The sequence below is a fragment of the Hyperolius riggenbachi genome, chromosome 5 (assembly GCF_040937935.1).
Source record: "Hyperolius riggenbachi isolate aHypRig1 chromosome 5, aHypRig1.pri, whole genome shotgun sequence".
Taxonomy (NCBI): domain Eukaryota; kingdom Metazoa; phylum Chordata; class Amphibia; order Anura; family Hyperoliidae; genus Hyperolius; species Hyperolius riggenbachi.
In genome coordinates, this window is record NC_090650.1 from 305,060,649 (window position 1) to 305,083,330 (window position 22,682).

The window sequence follows — 22,682 nt, forward strand, 5'->3', positions numbered from 1 at the left end:
GTGCCGGACAAAGAAAGCCGGCATAAGGCGTGAAGGTGGTAAATCACAGGTGAGAGGGCAAAGTGGGGGCGGAGAAAGAGGGACTACAGGGCAGCGCATGAATGCATAGAGGGTATTTGCAAAAGATATGTACAAATAACATAAATCAAAAGCATACAAACACATGCATACATAGATAATCCGAAAAAATCTATATTAGCAGCTCAGAGTTGACAGGACCAATGATTTAGTCAGGGTTTGCCCATTGTAAAATCTTTTAAATCCCTGATTTATATTCTGACATTTATCACATGGTGACATTTTTACTGCTGGCAAGTGATGTAGCTGCTGCTTGCTATTTTGGCAGTTGGAAACAGCTGTAACCAGCTATTTCCCACAATGCAACACAGTTCACAGACAGGAAACTGCCAAGAGTAGTACTAAGAACTAAGAATTTCTTTGTGGGAGGGGTTTCACCACAATATCAGCCATACAGCGCCCCCTGATGGTCTGTTTGTGAACAGGAATAGATTTCTCATGTATAAGGGGGTATCTGCTACTGATTGGGATAAAGTTCAATTCTTGGTTGGAGTTTCTCTTTAAGTCCAGGACTTTCTCAAGAAGATGTTGCTATATACTGTAAATTGAAGTTAGCCAGTAAATGGTATCACTCTAATGCAAAAGTAGTGCTGGTGTTCGAATTCAGCAATGCGTGCTTTGGAACCCAAACTTACACATTCAACACAGAACAGCAAGATGGATGCTTTTCATTTAACTCTATGTCATCCTACCAGCTTGGAACAAGGAAATATCAGAGTTAAATGAAATACACCAACCCTGCTATTCCATGCTGAATATGTGTGATTGGGCTTGTACCACGCATTGCCGAATTCAAGCTCCAACACTATTCAAAGCCTTCTGCCATAACTGGAGGCTAAGGCTGGGTTCACACTACAGTGTTCCATGCTGTGGATGGTGACCGTGCATACGCTGTTACGCTGCATTCACGATGTGTGCATTGTAATGTGTTGTGTACTGTAATGCACATGTTGTGGTCCATTCCTTGAATTAAACTTTATACTCTCTAGTATTGACTATCTCTAACGCTCTGCATTTGTCTACGCCTGCCAGGTATTAATAAAAAGTTAGGCAGTTGAGACCTCAGTCTCTTTAGCTGTCTTTTGTTGTCGCATGCTAATAATTTATTTTCCCTGAGACACTGCAACATCTTTCCTTGGCCACGTGCACAATTTGTCTTTACACATTAAAGTTAAAGGGTGTATTGCTAGCTACAGTGTATTCATCATATCTGTATGGATCCAGTCATTGCATGCTTTGGGCCAAGCATTGTATTTTGGCTGCAGGGACCTGCAATCCTATTATCCTCAGAACCAGTTTCTGCAAGTCTTGTTGATGTGTATAAAAGCTTATTGTTTCATAACATTTTGAAGTGGTATTGATGCAGTCACGGGAAAGGACATTTCATTTTCCCTACATGTTCAATTCCTCCGCCATGCATGCGCGTGTCTGCCACAGAGCCCCTGCCATGTGCATGCCCCCTTCCCCTCCTTCACCCACACGGCATGCACAGCAGGTGGCAGTTGTAAAAAACACATGCAGCACTGCATCCACGCTGCATTACAACTGCCTTTTGGTTATATAGAAATGAAAATATCATCCAGGAGATAACTTGGGAGAAAAAGTGAATATAGTAAGGACCATTAACGGTTAGGGGATCAGTTAAAGCGGACCTGAACTCAGAACTTCCTCTCTTCTATAAAGATAAACAACAACATAATAACCTTTAAAAAAAATTTCTCTGCTACAGATGATACAAATCCTGCAATAAATCTGCACGGTCCACCTGTTGCTTTCATGGAAGCAGACATAGGGTTTAACGCCCTGTGTTTACAAATTAGCTGCTCTGCCAAGGCAGCCAGCTGAAACAGAGAGATTAACTACTTAAGGACCGCGGTGATTGAAATCTACGCCCTGTTTTGGTGGGCTGCTGGCTGGCAGAGCGTTGATTTCAATCACCGCCCGCAGAGGGCATCCACCGTTTCGTCACTCCCCGGCGATCGCGCCGCTCAAACCCGACTTTTCTCTCCACAGCTCACTGGCTCTGCCTGTCTCTATGATGGCAGAGCCATATGAGCCGGCCAGGGGCCATTTTCATTGGCTCCTGGATGTGTCTATCAATGTAAGCCGCTCCCATTGGCTTAGATTGATAGACATGGTCAGGAGCCAATGAAAGCGGCTCCTTACCGGCTCACATGACTCTGCTGTCATAGAGACGTCTCCTGAGGATCGCGGTGGGTATGCGCGGCGATTCGTCGGGATTCTGTCGGTGTTGTACTAACGGTTCCTGGACAGCATACGGCTAGTGCAGTGCCAGCATTTTTCTTTTTCTTTTTTTTCCATCTACATGGCATACCAACAGTTTCTGGTCCTTAAAGAGGAAGTCCAGCCTAAACAAACATACTGTCATTAAGTTACATTAGTTATGTTAATTAAAATAGATAGGTAATATAATCTCTTACCCACCCTGTTTTAAAAGAACAGGCAAATGTTTGATTTCATGATGGCAGCCATCTTTTTGGTTGAAAGGAGGTGACAGGGAGCATGATCCAACTGTCCTGTGTCCTGAGCACCTCTCCCAGTTGCTAGGCAACGTGAACAACATAGGAAATCCCATCATGCTCTGCACAGCATCAGGGAAAAAAAGCCCAGGCTTTTTTTTTTTTTTGATGGGTGGAGCTTAGCTAAAAATACAGCTAAAAATGATGCTTTGGTAAGAAAAACAAAGTTCTCATGCTGTGAAACTGTTAAATAAACACCAAGCCTTTTCAGTTCTGCTGAGTAGATTTTTAGTCCGGAGGTTCACTTTAAGTGGGCAGAGACCGCTGGTTCTTAAGTCGTTAAATTATACTTATGATTGGCCACAGATGAGGGGGAATTAAACGGGCTAAACTTTCTAAATACATACAGGGTGCATTTCTCGGTTTTCCTTCTGTCCTTTTTAAGGTTCACGATGGAGATGTACCAAAACACTAAGGAAAACAACATCATAAATCTCGAATGGCTGCTGTGAATGTGAAGTAGACATTGATGGCTTGGTTTACACAAGAAGTGCAGACATATACAATGCACTTCATTGCTACCATTCGTGAGCTAAATTCAAGTCTGCATAACTATTTTTTTTTTTTTTAATTACAGTAACACCACTTGAACAAGTGGCTATTCCATTTGCTTCCCAGTCACTGCTCACCAAGGACATGAAGCTTTACGAGCGCTCACTCCTTTTTTTCCTTGTCCTTGCTACCTGGTTCCCAAACCTCTCAATTCTTGTCTCTGACATGAAGAACACAGCTCATTAAAGTTTGCTGAGTGGTAGAATTGTTAATGAAACAAGTCGCCAAAGAATAAAAAGTGTTGCATGACTTGATTTCTTATTACGTTTGTTGATATAATGAGCATTATGGCCAGAGGGCACATCCTGCCTTGATGCCTATCTAACGCTATTTACCCTCCCATGTTATTATCTTGTAATTAAAGTTTTGCTATTAGTTAGATTCTGGCAAGACTTAAACACACTGTATATGTGGTATAACCCTGCAGGCCTGACAAGTGAAGTTTTTATAAGGCCTTTCCTAAAAGAAAACTCTCTGCTTGTGTACTTTGTGCTTTTTCTGTATGTCTTTGCAGGGATAATGAGAGTCTATTGGCCCCTCACAAACTCCTCAGTCACTTAGTGTGCTGTTCTACAGACACAATCTTGATGGAATGCCCAGCCTGTCATCGGTCACTATAAAGGCCTCATGGTATACCAAGCAGGATTCTACTTGTCTTTTACGGTCCAAATCCATGCTGATTCTCCATACATGAAATCTATTTTGTACATTTACTTCATGCATTCAGTTAGAGCAGGCATGTCCAAAGTCCTGCCCGGGGGGCCAAATGCGGCCCGCTGAGTCCTTTTTCTGGTGGCCCCAAAAGATTTCTACAGTTGTTAGTTCCATGCGGCCTGCATGCCACTGTTCCAGTGCCACATGCATAGTCTATCAGAAGTAACAGCCACTGATTAGCAGCTGCCATTGTGCTAACTGCTCACGATATTGTATTTGGGTTATTTTGCATGGAAATGTTTTGACAAAATGTCACAGGCCTAACGGTAATTTTAAAGAACAGTGATTTGGCCCTTGGCCTAAAAAGCTTGGACACCAGAACGCAGTGTTTGCTGTGTATATCATGACATGTGGGTGTACTAATTTTTTTTTTCTTTTTTTAAATCTACAGAATTATTTTCTGATTATTCACTGTTGCTTCATCCTTGAATATAAGAGTGGGCAGACATTTGTATGAAACAAGAATTGACTTCCAAGTGCTATCCAAATTGAATAGAGGCAATCTGTTGTTTTGTCTAAAAAGGCCTCAATTCATAAAAATGAGTGCGGTAGTTCAGAGACGGGCGGGAAATTACCGCTAGCGGTAAATGAGGGTTTTTGCAGTGAATTCATTAAAAAAACAATTCCAAGTGCGATAGCAGTCGGTAAGTGTGCGGTGCGGTGTGGTGCGGAAAGCTGTCGGTAAAATCTGCTGAGTGCGGTAGTTTGCCGCTGACTTCCCAATGACAAGGTGCATGCTGGGTAGAAGTGGGCAGTTTTAGACACGTGACTTATTTTTTATAAAATATATATAATAATCTTATGAATTATATAACTCTTCCTCTTCTGTATCCTTAAAAATTCCATAACATTAAAGGGGAACTTCAGCCTAAACAAGCATACTGTCATCAAGTTACATTCGTTATGTTAATTAGAATAGATAGGTAATATAATCTCTTACCCATCCTGTTTTAAAAGAACAGGCAAATGTTTGTGATTCATGGGGGCTGCCATCTTTGTCATGGGGGCAGCCATCTTTTTGGTTGAAAGGAGGTGACAAGGAGCAGGAGACACAGTTCCAACTGTCCTGTGTCCTGATTACCCCTCCCAGCTGCACACGCTAGGCTTCAAATGTCAAATTCAAAATGTAAAAAAAAAAAATTGCACCAAAACAGCAGAAAGAGAACAACATCAGAAATCCCATCATGCTTTGCACAGCATCATGGGAAAAAAGCCCGGGCAGTTTTCTTCTGTGCAGCTAAAAATGAGGCTTGTATAAGAGAAACAAAGTTCTGATGCTGTGAAACTGTTAAAGAAACACCACGCCTTTTCAGTGCTGCTGAGTCGATTTTTAGTCCGGAGGTCCACTTTAAGCTGCAAGGGCTCCATTTGTCACCTAAAACTTTGAAGAGCAAACTCGCCAGGTCTTTGTTTGCCGATAACAAGCTGTTATTTATCGACTCCTTACTCCCCCTTTTTTTTTCCATGAATACACTTTATTCACTTTACCGACACAAACAACGTTTACATTACCGCACTAATACCGCATGCGGTAAACATGCGTTAAATTTTATGAATCCACTAACAAAAACATACCATGCTGTAATTTACCGCTTGGGCGATAACGCATGCGGTAATGCTTTATGAATTGAGGCCAAAGTGTTTGATGCTATGTTTCCACTACAGCGTACAATGGGCATTTTTGTTGTCCGCTCATTGAATGAACACTTGTCACATAAAGGGGCCGCACTTCTGTGCAGTCCGTGATAATCCCGGGCACCCAGATGCGTTCCCCCCATATAGCATATGGGGTCAGTGCTACAAGCTGGACCACCGTGGACCATCGGCTCCCACTGGCCACACGTGGCCCGGAACAAGTGGGGAACACAGCCTTACACCTGGAAAAGGGATGAAGCAGTGAGGAGCATCCTCAATAACTGGATATATAGGTGTATGGCTGTGGGTCAGGTTTTTGTACTCGCATGGTTCTGGTCACCAGTGCTGGGTCATTATGTGGAATGAGTTCATGTTTCTCTGTATGGGCAACTTGAATCTGTGGCAAGATATTTGTCATTAATTATACAGGATGCTAGACCATCTCAGCTAGAGCTTTGCTTTCATTTTGATGTCCGCGTATTTTGCATTACATTTGCTGTATGTGACAATAATTATAAGTTAGAGGACAGATACAATGTGTACCATATATTTATGATGCTTATAGTTCCAGGCCATTTTGATATTGCATATTGTAACAAACTTGGCAACATAAGGTACTTTTTCTTATTTTGGGCTTAAAGTGGACCTGAACTGAACTTCCTCTCTGCTCTAAAACATGCGTAACAGCATAATAATCTTTAAAGAAAAACATTTCTTTGTTACAGCTGATACAAATCCTGCAAAATAAATCTGCAAGTGCTTGAGACAGGGCATGTAGCCCGAAACGTTGTGCTCACTGTTTGCTGTATAACCGCTTACACTATGACAATACATTTTGAAGATTATTCGTGCAAGGGTTGAGTCCGGAATCGATTGATTGTGTATGGAGTGGCAATCAGCTGACACGGGAGAGATCAAATTACAACTTATTAGACACAGATAAGGGGGAATTAGACATGCTAAACTCTCTAAATACATGCAGGTCTGCTTTTCTCTGTTTTTTCTTCTGTCCTGTGCAGGAGTTCAGGTCCACTTAAACTATACTGTACTTTGAAAGTACAGTTGTTCTTTATAGATACTACTAGGCATAGCAGTTAAATAAATACCGATTGTAGTGGAGTATGAGCAATGAAACGGCACCCTCTACACATGACAGGTCATTTCTGTTTGTGTTTTTATTCTCTATAGTTAATACTGTTACCTGCAGCCCTTCACCTTATAGTGGAGAACAACATATAAGTTTCAGTAATACGCACCTGACAGGTTGCTCAATGCATCACTAATGTGTTCATGTGCTTTTGGAACACCACTACATAAAGGATATTTGTGAGTCATAATGTATTAATTGTGAAAGGTTCAGATGATCTAAAGACATAAGTGCTTCCAAAGCTTGTAAATGCTTTTATGGTGTCTCAGAACGCTGTTTCTATTCCAGTAAGGGATGGTTCACACTACACAAGCTTCTTCTAAGAGTTTGTGATTTTAAAAGCTTTTGCTAATACAATGCTATGTGTGTGTTCTCACTTCAGCTATGTGATTTTATAAAAATCCCTTGTAGCATTGCATTAGCAAGAACTTTTTAAATTGCTAGTTCTTAAAAAGCTCTTGCAATGTGAACCAGGCCTTATACCTGTGCTGTCGCTCAGTGCTTGTATGAAACTTTTATCCAATGTCTGTTACTGCAACATTAGGCATTATAAAAGCATTGCACAAGTCAGGAGAAACTGGCAGATAACTGTTGATTGCAGTCAACTCTCAGGGCTGGAACCCACAAGAGCGTTTTTTTTAGCATTTTGGCAGCGCTGCAATACGCTAGCGTTTTGCCAAAACGCTCAGCTGATGTTAATGGATGGGGCAACTTCCACAGGAGCGTTTGCGTTTCTCAGAAACGCAAACGCAGGACATGCAGCATTTTGGGAGCGTTAGCGCTTCAATGTAAAGTATTGAAACGCTAGCAGAAACGCTCAGCAAAACTTAAACTGAGCGGTTTTGCTAGCGTTTTGCGGTTCAGCACACTGTAACAAAATTAAAAATAATTCACAGGACCAATCAGGATAAAAACGCAAAACGCTACACAACCGCTGAGCAAAAAAATACAATGTTGCAAAACGCGACCGCAAACGCGCAAGAATCCGCTTGCAAACCGCTCAGACAAAACTCTAGCGGTAGCGTTTTGCGTTTGCTGTTTTCAGTGGGTTCCAGGCCTCAAAGAGGAACTCCAGTGAAAATAATGTAATGAATAAAAGTGCTTAAATGAGAGGTCCAAGCTAAATAAAAGAATCAAAATCCACTTACCTGGGGCCTCCTCCAGCCCCTGGAAGCCGTCCTGTGCCCTCGCCGCAGCTACGGTGGCTCCCGGTGTCCTCTGCTGCAGAAGCTGACCTCACCAGGTCGGCTTCTTGTGCGCTCTACCGCACGGGTCACATGTTCTGGCCAACATCATCAGGTCTGTACTGCGCAAGCCCAGAACTACTGCTTCTGCGCAGTACAGACCTGATGACGTCAGCGAGACCACGTGACCCGTGCGATGGAGCGCACAAGAAGCCGACCAGGAAGCCAACCTGGCAAGGTTGGCTTTTGCAGCGGAGGACACCGGGAGCTACCGGAGCTGTGGCGAGGGCACAGGACGGCTCCAGGGGCTGGAGGAAGCCCCAGGTAAGTGGATTTTGATTTAGCCTGGATGTCTTCTTTAATTTTAACAATAATTATGTATAAATGATTTAGTCAGTGTTTACCCATTGTAAAATCTTTCCTCTCCCTGATTTACATTCTGACATTTATCACATGGTGACATCGTTACTGCTGGCAGGTGATGTCAGTGGAAGTAGCTGCTGATTGTTTTTTTTTTTTTTTTGGCAGTTGAAAACAGCTGTTATTTCCCACAATGCAACAAGGCTCCCACAGTGTGATGTCAGCACCATGGTCCTAACATCACACTGTGGGAGGGGTTTCACCACAATATCAGCCATAAAGAGCCCCCTGATGATCCATTTGTGAAGAGGAAAAAATTTCTCATGGGAAAGAGGGTATCAGCTACTGATTGGGATGAAGTTCTTTGCTTGGTTACGGATTCTCTTTAAGGTGCCCACTCCAAAGTCCAAACAGAAATTTGGTTAGTTCAGTTAGTTTACAGGTATGCGTGTATATTGGCTGAAAAATATTGCTTTTAGATCTGACCGCCTTTCTAGTCCTCAGGCACATGGGCATTGGCTCAATCTGAACGTGTGAATCTTCTCCCTTGGTGCTTTGATATGTTATTGCCCCTGACACGGCCTATTCTCTACTGTGGTCATATTTGGGCTGTCACAATGCCTATTGTGTAGTTGGTACCACTCTCTTGTGTTTATAATGGATCAGGGCATAGATTAATAAAATACAAAGTTTGTTTTTCGTGTCCTCGCACAACTTTATTTGTGCATCTTAAACCACCAATTTTTCCCTCGGCCTCCCACAGCTTTCTTACGATCCTGGCAAGGATTGCAAGCTTTTGCCATCTGTTGGCAAATGGTATATAAAATATTCAGTCTAGGTTTGCTGGATCACTTGTATTCTCCAAGGAGTAGCAGTCGAAATGTTTCTGTACACTGTGTAGCACACGCTCCTCTGACTGTAGTAACTGGAACCCAGTTTGATGCCTCTCATACAGTAGGTTCTGGGAGTATTTCTGCTTTTTAAAGTTAATTTATCATTGCGTTAATAGCAACCTTCAGTGGACACTTACATTGTGCATAAATTAGATTTTCATTAGCTCAATTGACCATTCTTGATCGTTTTGGGTAGAAATCTTAACTCCATAGATGTGTCCCTCGCCTTTTCTGGCCTCCCCTCTTGCAGTCCATCAGGATTAATTTCTGTCTTTGACATTTTTTTTCCCCCAGCAGGTCTTCCCCTTTCTATAGATGAAAACATGTTGCTTGGCTGCCTGCACAGCAATCATTTCAAAATTGCTGCCTAAATTGATTTGCAAATGTGTACATAACTTTAGACTTACAGCTGCTTGGTTATAGAAATCCAGATTGTGAAGTTTCAAGATACGATTTGGAAAAGGGGTTGAACTGCAGCTTTTCCTTGAGGTTTGAACTACACTAAGAATTGAACTCTCTTGACTGAAGAACATAGCAGATGATACATGTGAAATGGTGTTGTCTCTGTGCTGTGCAGCGTAGGAATACAAATAGCCAAACCAATTAATCACAATGCTTTTTCTCATACTTTTGTCCCAGTTGTGAATTTTAGTGAATGTGATTATCTCTGCTCTGGATCATGGTGTGTGTTGACAGATCTTTTTTCCACTAGTGACAGACAATGTGCAACTGAAATTGTCCTGGCCGCATTACATGAATCACATAAATTACTCCAAATATAAAATTTGGAAAATATTTAATAGTGCTCAGTGATATTAGTGATTGGATAAGTAATGATTTCTTTTTGGTCTGCTAGATGTTGGGCTGGAGGGTTTTTGATAAGCATGTGGAAAGAAATTGAGCTTATGAGCTTATTACGGACTTGTGATGTTGTGAAATGATGTGTTAATAACCGTATTATAGACTTATTATTAGAGTGACTATGTTTCAATGTGGGTGTGGAGTAATATGTATCACAATAGCTTCCAACGCCCTTTGAAAGAGATAGTAAAAGATCAAGCGCTGCTTACTGCTTTGATGAGGTTGATGAAGTAATAGAAATGAACTGTCTGTAATTTACAAGTCTCTGTAATGTGTTTTGATTGTTTTCTTTTTGCATTCTGTAATGTGATTGTGCAGACAGAAAGTGGTGTAAGGTTTAGGCTTGCTAAATTTGTGTGAGTCACATACCTTATTCATAGCTATAGACCTAGTGATACAACTTCAGCTGGAGTTCCTAAAATTTTCATTTCCTTGTCGGGGAATACTGTATTGGGAAGTTTCACATCTTCATGTATCGTGTTTATTTTATTTTGAGTGACTTTGTGGGGCTGCACCAAGTGCTCCTAACCAGAAAGCTCAATGCTGACCATACATATAATAGATTGTAAGTCCCTCTGAGGGACAGTTAAAGACAAGACTGTAAAGCACAGGTCTGTGGAGTCGGTACAAAAATCATCCGACTCAGACTCCCCATTTTATGGAACCTCCGACTCCAGGTACCCAAAATTGCTCCAACTCCTTGACTCCGACTCCTTAGTCTAATTTTTACAAAGGCTATGGAGTGGGTACAAAAATCATCCAACTCCGACTCCTCCGTTTAGGAAATCGCCGACTCAAAGTACCCAAAAATTCTGAATATCAGTAGTTTATTGTCACAATTTATCGCAAGCATTCTATGGGCCATAGGCATGATCTGATAGGGATGTGCCTAATTGCATCTTTATAAGTAGGATGCTGGGATTTTTATACTCGTGTATAAATAGACCTCAAAGTCACACGAAGAGATATGTAGCGGCAGGAAAGCACCAGCTGCAGTTTAATTATCCATCACTGTTCCTAATGGTTATGTGATATTAGTTAATTGAAGTTGGCCAAAAATTAGTTGCAAAGATCTCTGTTGCATGTAGCCCTAATGCTGGGAATACACGGCTCGATTCTGAGCCATTAAGATGGCTCGATAGATAATTTCCGACATGTCTGATCACCGTTCGATCGTTTTGCCGCTCGATTCACCATTGAGGTTAATTGAAAAAAGATAAGAAAAACGAGCGGAAGATAAGAGAAGCGAGCAGGCAAAACGATCGGGCACAGAATCGAGTGCCAGAATCGACCCGTGTATTCCTAGCATTAGGCTTCTTTGTTTTCAAGACTGAAACTGATAGATGACGTAGGCACTACATTTTATAATGCCATTCAACAAATGGAAAAAGCTTTTAAACTTTTCTTGTACGGATTTGTTGCACTTAATAGACCTCTGTAAGATTAAGGAGTAATGGGAGGCGGTGGCATTATCACTGTGCTGTGATGTCTATTGGAGCAGGGTATATTATGTCAAACAGAGCAATTTATAATGTCAGTCATGCTTGGTGATTAAGCCTGACATGTCAATTAACTGCACTTATTTCTCCCATGGACGGCTGATCATACAAAGCAAGACAACTGCTCCTCTGATGGATCAATACGTCCAATTGTGATGTTCACTGACAAGATTTAGAGCTGCAGAACAATCATGGTGCTGGATTAGACAAGAGTGATGTAATATAAGAGCTCAAAACACCACAATGCTTCACCTTTCTCCCACATATTGACATTTCTATGTAAAATAAGAAATGGGTTTCAACAAGCTTTTAATATGGGGTTTGGTTGGGGAAGAGGTGATGTGTGCACATATCACTTCCTTTCTTCGTCTTGCCAGGGCAGGAAGCTAGGAGTCTCTCCAATAGGAACACAAACAGGCTGTCTGAACGTCTACTCCTTCTACACACAATCCAATACTTAAAGAGTTACCCCTTTTTAGTCTGAAAATCCGTGTAATATGTATCCTAATTTTTCAAGTAGTTCTGTAACTGAATGCTATTAAATACTCTTTCACCTTTAGTCTGCTGCTATAACTTGTTGAGGAAGCTTGTTCCATGGCAACCATATAGGGCCTGGTGTTACAGACCACCAGAATTCTCCTTTCTTTGTTTCATTGATTCACAAGTCTGCACAAGGCAGGAAGAACATTTTATTGTATTATCACCTCAACAGCTTTGCTTAGTTTACTGGAATGTCAGTCATTGCACACATTGGCATCATCCTGTACATCTGTTGGGACACAAACGCTGTGTACGCATTTCATCAGTGATCACTTCCATCTCATTACCAGCTGAGAGCTGTGAAAAGCAGTTTTCTCAGTGATCCATGCAGAACTCTAGAGAAGTGGTTTGAGAAAAACACAAGTACAATACAATTTGTAAATACACTTGAAATATATATATATATATATATATATATATATATATATATATATAAAGTTTTTATTTTATTTTTTGTTCTATAGGAGAGGTTGAGATACACTTTAAAACCCCTTAAGTTCCCATGCCTCCCCAATGGTCGTATAGGATGTTGCTGAAGTTGTAACAAATGTTATAACTACCTCAGTCTTCCCAACAAGCGGCATAGTCTTTTCTCTTATGTCACAGACACAGTGCTTTCTTGGTGAACATGTGGCCTTGCTGACAAGCACCCCCACACCTGATCAACATGCCTGAGGGGGGGTGCCTTTCTGTCTTTCACCCAAGTTCCCATTGGATGAATGAAGTTGGGTGGTGAGGCAGTAATGGAGGTCTTTTTCTCAGCAGACTCCTTGAGAAGGGTAAGGCACCTGAGCTGTACGGGTTGCTGGACCCAAGCAGAGTCAGTCATGTGCCATGCTGGTGACTTGTAAAATTAGAGTGTTTACCAATCTTTTTTGAAACTTCTAGAATGTTACTGGACAGTCAGTGTGAGAGCAAAGCCAGAGGTGTAAAAATGTATCTGGAGTGGGGCTTTAACGTTAATTAATTTATTTATTGTATTTATAAAGCGCCAACAAATTTACGCAGCGGAGATGAGCTTGTCTTGTCCTTGGTGATCAGTGACGTTTCCTTTACAACTCCATTAGCTTAAAGTGGAGAATCTTCTTATGATTTGGTGGACAAGAGAATCTTCTCTTATGTAAAGTACACACGATACAATTTTCGGACAGATTTACTGTCAGATCGACTATTTCCAACATATCAGATCTGATTTCCGATTGATTTTCTGTTCACTGCTATGGAAAATCGATCGGAAATCAGATCGGACCTGTTAGAAATAGTCGATCTGACAGTAAATCTGTCCGAAAATTGTATGGTGTGTACCTAGGATTACAAATCCTGACCATTTTTTATCTGTTAACCTTAATAGTGACAAACATTTTTAGGAGACAAGATTATTAACTTTCTGCAGGATTTTTGCCCTCAGCTCACACGATTTACTCCTTTAGGTTTCTAGTGCACCCTGCAGAAAATAGGATACTCCTATAGATCAGAGTAGTTGCATTTGCAGTTCCTTTTCTTCCAGGAGTTACAGCTGCATTCTCTGTGATCTCCACAACGTGTAATCCATCTTAGAGAAAAATAAACCTTTTCTGAAATGTTTGTGTTCTTTTTCAGGTGCATCCAGTGAAGCCAGATGTACAGAAACAGAGGTGAGATGATTTTCATTAATAACGTGCACCTGCCAATAGATCAGCTGTGTACTAACTGTGTTATGCATGCTGGTTTTATCTTGCAGGCCACACTGTATATAAATTTTGCTTAGGCCTCGTTCACATCTCTTCAACGCAGATGGCCGTGCGATCGGAACGCAATGTGTACGATCGCACGCCATCTGCGCCGCTACCCGCTGCGATGCTGATTCCATCCATTGACAGTGAATGGGTCAGCTCTGCACTTGCGGGCAAAATGCAGGCAGCAGTACACAAGCACATCGTACTGCTGCGCAACGCAGTAGATGTGAACGGCAAAAAACCTGTGTATGACCTTCTGCCGTTCTTGCGTTTCACCACATTATACGCGCTTCCAAATGTGCACGAAAGCACGTATGATGTGAACAAGACCTTATTAAAGCGGAAGTTCAGGTTTCAGTTTGTAAATAGCCCTGGGTATTACTGTACTGATATGATATACTGTATTTAAAGAACTGTAGCAAGAGGACTATCGAGGCTGACATGTTTATTTCCCTTTAACCTCTTGAGGACCACAGTGATTAATCCCCCTAAAGACCAGGCCTTTTATTGTGAAAATGGCCACTGCAGCTTTAAGGCCAAGCTGCAGGGCCGCATAACACAGCACACGAGTGATTCCACCCTCCCTTTTCCCCCCACCAACAGAGCTCTCTGTTGGTGGGGTCTGATCACCCCCAGGTTTGTTTTGTTTATAAATAAATATTTGCTGTGTCTTTTTTTTAATACATTTTTTTTAAATATGTAAATTACCGTCCCTCCCACCCGTCTGCCTATCACAGCGATCGGCCCCAGTACAACGCTGCTGCTGATCGCAGCGCTGTACTATAGGTGAAGACTGCTGTTTCGCCGTCTAACAGTCTTCCGAGCGGTAATCGCTGCTCGGAGACTGAAGGCGGGGTGGAGCTCCGCCCCTTAAACAGGAGATGTGCGCGCGATCTCCTGCAGTAGCCGGCCCCAGGACCTGACGCCAATTGGTGTTAGGTGGTCCTGGGGCTGCTGCCGCGACCACACTCATTGGCGTAGGGCGGTCTTTAAGTAGTTAAACAATGCACATTGCCTGGCTGACCTACTGATCCTCTGCTGATCAGATCTGACAAGATTAGTTGCATGCTTGTGTCTGGTGTTATTCAGACACTACTGCAGCCAAGTAGATGAGCAGGGCTGCCAGGCAACTGGTATGGTAAAGGAAGGAAATATGGCAGCCTCCATATCCCACTCACTTCAGTCATCCTTTAACAATTGCTGTGGTAGTTTAGGGGGAAAAAAGCCCAACTGTTGGTAGTGTTTTCATTGCACCTGTCCTAATCTGTCACCCTTACACGGTTCCTAATTGAGGGAGTATAGCCAAACCTCCTGTCAATGCAATGTGACCAATCAATAGATATGCTCATTTTCATGGTGTTTCGGGGGTCCGCAAGTAGAGCATTTGCTCAGGGAGCATGTCCAGTTCACTTTACTGAGCCGTTTTAAACAATCATTAACAAACCGTACACTGCAAATGTTTTCAAGTTGGAACTGCAATGCATAACCTCTAGTCACATGCTTGCTGTGCCATCGTATGTTCTGTTCTATGTGTCAAGTGTGATCATAAATCACACGGGCATGTCTGAATAGAAATTACTCCCACTAAGCAGGGATGATATATCTTTGGAAGCCTTTAACCACTTGCACTCATAACGCGCGTCGGCAAAGTGGTAGCTGCAGGACCAGCGACGCAGTATTGCATCGCCAGCTGCAGGCTAATTAATCAGGAAGCAGCCGCTCGCGCGAGCGGCTGCTTCCTGTCAATTCACGGCGGGGGGCTCTGTGAATAGCCTGCGGGCCGCCGATGGCGGCTCGCAGGCTAAATGTAAACACAAGCGGAAATAATCCGCTTTGTTTACATTGTACGGCGCTGCTGCGCAGCAGCGCCGTAAGGCAGATCGGCGATCCCCGGCCAATCAGCGGCCGGGGATCGCCGCCATGTGACAGGGGACGTCCTGTCACTGGCTGCACAGGACGGATAGCGTCCTGTGCAGCCCCGATCACCGGGGATGACAGGTAGGAGAGGGAGGGGGGGAATTTCGCCGCGGAGGGGGGCTTTGAGGTGCCCCCCCCCCGCAACATGCCAGCCAAGAGGAGCGATCAGACCCCCCCCTGCACACCATCCCCATAGGGGGGAAAAAAGGGGGGCGATCTGATCGCTCTGCGTGCTGCCTGATCTGTGCTGGGGGCTGCAGAGCCCACCCAGCACAGATCACAGAATACTGCGCTGGTCCTTAAGGGGGGGTAAAGGGTGGGTCCTCAAGTGGTTAAACAGATTTACCTGTTTGACTGGGAGTGTGTATCGGAGGATGAGGCAGGTATGTCTCCATTATAATATAGAGGAAAGTCTTTGAGATCTCTCTGGCTTCAGGGTAATCTGGTCTGCTATTAATAAGTTATCATGGGCAAATGTCACAAAAGTAAATGGCTAACTAGACTAATTGGGTTTTTCTCATGCAGTAGAACTTGCTGTGAAAGAAATGGAAGAATGATCAAAACAGAAAGCTATAGAAAGGGCTTTGTAAATCATTGCCCAGAAGAGTTCATTTTACCAGCCTTCCTTTAGTCAGTCATACTGTTATTATGCATTGACTTTTGTGGTAGTATTTCCCTATTTATTATTGTTTTTGGCTGCCATTATATGTGGCCCTGTGAAATATTTACTACTGTACCCCTACCAGGAAAATATAAAGTCTCCCCCCTTCCTTGTCAGCAGTACCAATGAAATTGGCACATAGCCCACAACAGTCCCTATTGTGGAAGCAATTATTAAGTGCATAATTGACATATGACCTTAGATCACTGAGGAAGTAAATTATTGCCGGGGTTAGAGCCCTAGTTCAGTCTCCCAGGCGAGTATGCATCTATTGGCAATGTGGATACACCTATTGCACATCTGTAGTTTTTATTTAAAATACCTGGCCAGGTGGGTCTTGTAGCTCAGTTTCTTGTTGAGATGACAAAAATGCAATTTAGGTGGCCAAACAGCTGTCCAAACTCCACACTCATCCCATTGTAGCCCACATTAGATGGTCAGGAGGACACTTAAAGGATACCCGAAGTGACATGTGACATAAGATAGACATGTGTATGTACAGTGCCTAGCACACAAATAACAATGCTGTGTTCCTTTTTTTTTTTTCTTTCTCTGCTTGAAAGATTTAAATATCAGGTATGTAAGTGGCAGACTCAGTCCTGAGTCAGACAGGAAGTGACTACAGTGTGACCCTCCCTGGCTTCTGAGAGCAAGAAAGAGGTAAAAAAGGGAATTTCTTATCAGTGAGGGTCACACTGTAGTCACTTCCTGTCTGAGTCTGGACTGAGTCAGCCACTTATATACCTGATATTTAACTCTTTCAGGCAGAGAAAGAAAAAAAGGAACACAGCATAGTTATTTGTGTGCTAGGCACTGTACATACACATGTTTATCTCATTATGTCACATGTCACTTTGGGTATCCTTTAAGCTAAGTACCCACCGGCCAATCACGACCAGACAGCTCAAGGTTCTCCGCTGACAAAAGATTGTTTCCCGATCCATCTGGGAGAATCTGCAAGCTTCATTGTGGCATCTGAAACAAACATGCAAAATTGTTTTGGATTATGGGTATGGGCCTTGAGAAGGCAAATCATACAGTCTCCCCCCATGTGCATGAATTGTGTGACCCAGCCCACCTCCTTCCTTTCCTGAGATTCATTCTTTGTGGCCAGCTACAGCTGAACAAAATCATATCTTCCTTTTCCTTTTTAGTGTTTTTATTTCTTTCTTATTTTTTTCTAAAGCATTTAACTTTTCTCACACCCTTCACAGTACCTTTATAAAAGGGACAACTTAAAATGTATTTCTTATTACAGGTAGAGCAGGATGATGAGCAGTATACATAGCTTTCAAAAACACATTGGACAGCTTGTGGTGCTTATTAAGAATGAGGGAGTGGAATGTTTTGCGGAAATTCTGAAATTTAGTTTTAAATTTTAGCTTTCAAGCCACTGATCCTTTTAATCTGAGCTGTGGGATTAAGTTAAGTCAATTTTTCTCTCAGCCCTTCCCTATTGCTAGCGTGCGACAGCTACATTACAATCAAAAATTCTGACATACCCTAGGCTATGTCAGTACACTTTTCAGTACACTGCTCACAGGAAAGGTTGCTTTACTGCTGCCCTCATTCATTGTGCATTGCCTAGACTTACTGCCTCTGGCCAGCACAGTGTCACTAGCTAGAGAAGGAATCACTGCTCTGTTGCTTCAACTACAGTACTAGTCTTTTTGGGCTATTTTCTTCTGCTAATCTTGTTGCCATGCACAGGAATCGTCTGTGTGATGGCCTTAATTATAATATAGACCTCATCCCTTTAACACCTTTGAGATTAGAGTGGTTAGCGTGTTACTACTATGTAGTCTTTAGTTGTGTTTATTTTTTTATTTCTTTATACCTATCTGAATGCAAGTTTCTTTATGCTTGAAAAACAGTGTTTACTATTAAAAGTATGTAAATATGTGTACTTTGAAAGCTATGTTAAAAAAAAAAAATGTACACAATCAACCAAACAAAATTGTCTAAACTGGTGCACCCAAAATAACTTCATATCCATCAAGTTATGCTCTGTGTAAAAATATTTACCGTATTTTTCGGACTATAAGACGCACTTTTTCTCCCCCAAAAGTAGGGGGGGAAAGCCCTTGCGTCTTATAGTCCGAATGTGGCCAGGCATGTGTCCCCCACAGGCAGGTGCACGACAATACGGAAGCCCTCACCTATCCAGCCGCGGGCTCTGAGTCCTGCATCCTGCTTCTGTGCGTCCAGCATGCTGATGGACTGCCTCTCACCCGCTTGCTCTATTCGGGGAGTGCCCACGTGATTCCTGCAGCAATCCCGTGCACCGATGTTCCCGATGGGCTGCCTCTCACACGCTCGCTCTATTCGGGGGACGCCCGCGTGGTTCCTGCAGTGATCTTGTACCACCGCTGTCACTCCTCCTCAGCCACGCACCGATCTTCCTGATGGGCTGCCTCTCACATGCTCGCTCTATTCGGTGAAGCACCCACGTGGTTCCTGCAGTGATCTTGTCACACCGATGTCACTCCTCCTAAGCCGTGCACCGATCTTCCTGATGGGCTGCCTCTCACACGCTCGCTCTATTCGGTGAAGCACCCACGTGGTTCCTGCAGTGATCTTGTACCACCGCTGTCACTCCTTCTCAGCCGCGCACCGATCTTCCTGACTGGCTGCCTCTCACCTGCTTGCTCTATTCGGGGGGCGCCCACGTGGTTCCTGCAGTGATCTTATATCACCGCTGTCACTCCTCCTCAGCTGCGCACCAGCCGGGCACCGATCTTCCTGATGGGCTGCCTCTCACCTGCTTGCTCTATTCAGGGGGCGCCCACGTGGTTCCTGCAGTAATCTTGTATCACCGCTGTCACTCCTCAGCCGCTCACCAGCCGGGCACCGATTTTCCTGATGGGCTGTTCCTGCAGAAACTCCGGCAGCAGCTCCATCATTATTACTCCTTAACCGTGCACTGATCTTCTTGCTTGGCTGCTTCTCAACCGCTCACTCTGGCCATGTGGCTCCTGCAGGTTCGGCTCTACCGCAGTTAACCACCGCAGGTGAGACACCTGGACCGATGTTCCCTTGCAAGTATTATGTGTTACATGTTGGAATACAAGTTTATTTTGTGGGACAATGTAGCTTAGTGTAGGTTGTGGAGTCAGTGTAGGTTAGTTTAGGTTGTGGGACAGTGTAGGTTGTGGGGACAGTGTAGGGTAGTTTAGGTTGTGGGGACAGTGTAGGGTAGTTTAGGTTGTGGGGACAGTGTAGGGTAGTTTAGGTTGTGGGGCAGTGTAGCTTAATGTAGGTTGTGGGGTCAGCGTAGGTTAGTATAGGTTGTGAGACAGTGTAGCTTAGTGTAGGTTGTGGGGTCAACATAGGTTAGTGTAGGTTGTGGGGACAGTGTAGCTTAGTGTAGATTGTGGGGACATTGCAGCTTTAGTGTAGATTGTGGGGACATTGCAGCTTTAGTGTAGATTGTGGGGACAGTGCAGCTTTAGTGTAGGTTGTGGGGACATTGCAGCTTTAGTGTAGGTTGTGGGGACATTGCAGCTTTAGTGTAGGTTGTGGGGACATTGCAGCTTTAGTGTAGGTTGTGGGGACAGTGCACCTTTAGTGTAGGTTGTGGGGACAGTGCACCTTTAGTGTAGGTTGTGGGGACAGTGCACCTTTAGTGTAGGTTGTGGGGACAGTGCACCTTTAGTGTAGGTTGTGGGGACAGTGCAGCTTTAGTGTAGGTTGTGGGGACAGTGCAGCTTAGTGTAGGCAGCAGGGGTTAGTGTAGTGTAGCTAGTGGGGCAGCTGGGGTTAGTTTAGCTGGGCAGTGTAGTTTAGACAGAGACAGCTTGGGGAATAAAGGACCATGAGACGCCTGCACTTAAGACGCGCCAGGTTTAATTTTTTTCCCTTGGTTTTTGTCTTCTGAAACTAGGTGCGTCTTATAGTCCGGAGCGTCTTATAGTCCAAAAAATACGGTATATCTCATATAGCATTATAACCCCAAAACCAATATTCAGTAATTGGAAGCAGAGCATTTCATATTAAGTTAGTGATGTCTTTTAGTAAAGACATTTTGTAAATAAAAGTTCCAATAAATTGGCGAATGTTACGATTCCGTTCTGGGGAACTCTCTGCAGCCACTGGAGGTCTGTGGGGAAATCCATGAATGGAAGGAGGGTGGGAAGTCTGCTGCTGTGCCTGTGCTGTGTACTACTGTCAGCTCTTTACACCCTGGTTGGCAATATTTACCCTCTGCATTTATTACTTGTACTATCCTATTTATACACATGCTGTTATCCTCATACTGTCCTCACAGGATGGGGAGGCACATTTGTTTTCTGTGTGCTGTATTGGGGGAGGGGACCTCATTCATTACATATAAAAATAGTTTTGAGTTACATTTGGCATGGATAAATGCCTATAATGATAAAAATATTCTTAGGCCTCATTCACACCTTCTGTCCGCTTTTTATCAGCACATTAACGTTACAGATTGATACGTGTTGCTGAAAAGTGGACGGAACCGCACTAGTGTGTAATTGATACTCTTATGTAGTATATGTGCTTTGCAACACTGTTGCTGCTTGTCCCCGTTTTTACACTTAGCCCTAAAGGCTCACTCACACTATGTGCTGCGCTGTCAGTTTTGACGCAACGCACATTGTGCACGATGAATTTGGCAACATAAAAGTCCATAGATTTTCATGTTACCATTCACACTACAGGTGTGCGTTCCCATGCGTTATGATGTAACGAATCTGGGGACATTTTATCGCATGACGCACACATTACAGCTGATGACGTCTGTGCTTAGCACACCACAACGTGCATTCCGTGCTTTGACCGTGCGATGGCAACGCATGCACGAAATCGTGTTTGTGCATGCGCTGTGTAGTGTGAATGAGCCCTAATAGTTACCCCTAATTTACATTCCTGGTCTGTATGCTTAATCTGCTACATTCAGTCCCCCTTCCTAATGTCTAACACTAATTTCCTCCAATGCATTCCCTTTCCTGAATCCTAACCTCTTCTGTCTAAAATGTTCTCCTTCCAAACCCCCTAACCTCACTGTCTAGCATAATCCCCTCTCTGACACCTAGCCTTGCAAGCATAGAACTCGCCCTCCTGCCATATCCCTTAACACTCCTAATATTCGCACCTAACCCAAACCGCTAAACCCTAATGGCTAACATTCTGTCCTATTCAGCACCCAGTGCCTGATGTTTTCGGCTTCCGAGTGGCCAAAACGCCATGCCAACATGACGACTTCTAACGCCTGGCACAGCATTCCCGGCCTTGTGTTATATCCTAGTGCAGCATTCAATTTAGAACAGCTATAACCCTATGCCACTTTTAACTGGTTTGGGTCTCCTCACTCTCTCATGTGGTATGGACAGCACAATCTCTAAATGCAAGCCTGGATGGTGATATAGGCTGGTATCCCAATTTCCTTTATGGCATGTAAACCGTGGCCTAGCGCTGACCTGTAAAAACCGCTTAAGGGGTGTGCAATGCTAATTTTTCTGCAAACGTGTATTTTCCTAGGAGTAGTGGAGGAAGAAGAGAATTTGGAGACTTCCCTTTGTTCACATTGTGACAATCCAGCACCGCGATCCCGTCGAGATCTGCTCCCGTTATCGTTTGCAGGAAGTACAGGCACTGACGGACAACGAGACCGGTTGCTGGATCGTCAGAGGGAAGAATGAAAAGGCGACAGAGCGTGCAAATCCCTGCTCCCGTTAGCATATGCAGGAAGTACGGTGAACAGACTGACAATAAGGATTGATCGCGCAGCTGCCGACAATATGTAATGGGACAATTATCCACCAATCCCAGATTACTAGGCCACTGTTGCCCTGCAGGTCTCATGCACTAGAGACTGCTGGAGGCAAATTCATTGTGTGCATAGTAAACTGTTAAGATTGGTTGGAGGTGCCCATACATGTACAATCCAGATTGTATGTACAATCCAGATTGTATGTACAATCCAGATTGTATGTACAATCCAGATTGTATGTACAATCCAGATTGTATGTACAATCCAGATTGTATGTACAATCCAGATTGTATGTACAATCCAGATTGTATGTACAATCCAGATTGTATGTACAATCCAGATTGTATGTACAATCCAGATTGTATGTACAATCCAGATTGTATGTACAATCCAGATTGTATGTACAATCCAGATTGTATGTACAATCCAGATTGTATGTACAATCTGTAAACTAAAAATATCGATTTTGCGCTGGAAATCGGGTAAATACACTGCCACTCTCTGATTTGATAGGGCAAAGAGACCCAAACGCTATCATAATACGGTAGCCACCCCAATCACGTTCGACATGCTCCAGTCACCGTTCGGGGAATAGTCAGTTCCGAAGGCTTAAAGACTGTGAGCAGTGCGACGTTAAAGAAAGGTTACTGGGTCCATA

At 43.4% G+C, this 22,682-nt stretch overlaps 1 protein-coding gene across 5 annotated transcripts in view; it reads left to right on the forward strand.

The window, feature by feature from the left end:
- SPIRE1 (spire type actin nucleation factor 1) overlaps window positions 1–22,682 on the forward strand; it is a 257,639-nt gene that overhangs the window by 47,530 nt on the left and 187,427 nt on the right. For all 5 annotated transcript variants that reach the window (XM_068237134.1, XM_068237135.1, XM_068237136.1 and 2 more), the window contains exon 2: window positions 13,603–13,637. In XM_068237134.1, coding sequence (XP_068093235.1) covers window positions 13,603–13,637 — 35 coding nt within the window. The remainder of the gene's footprint in view (window positions 1–13,602; window positions 13,638–22,682) is intronic.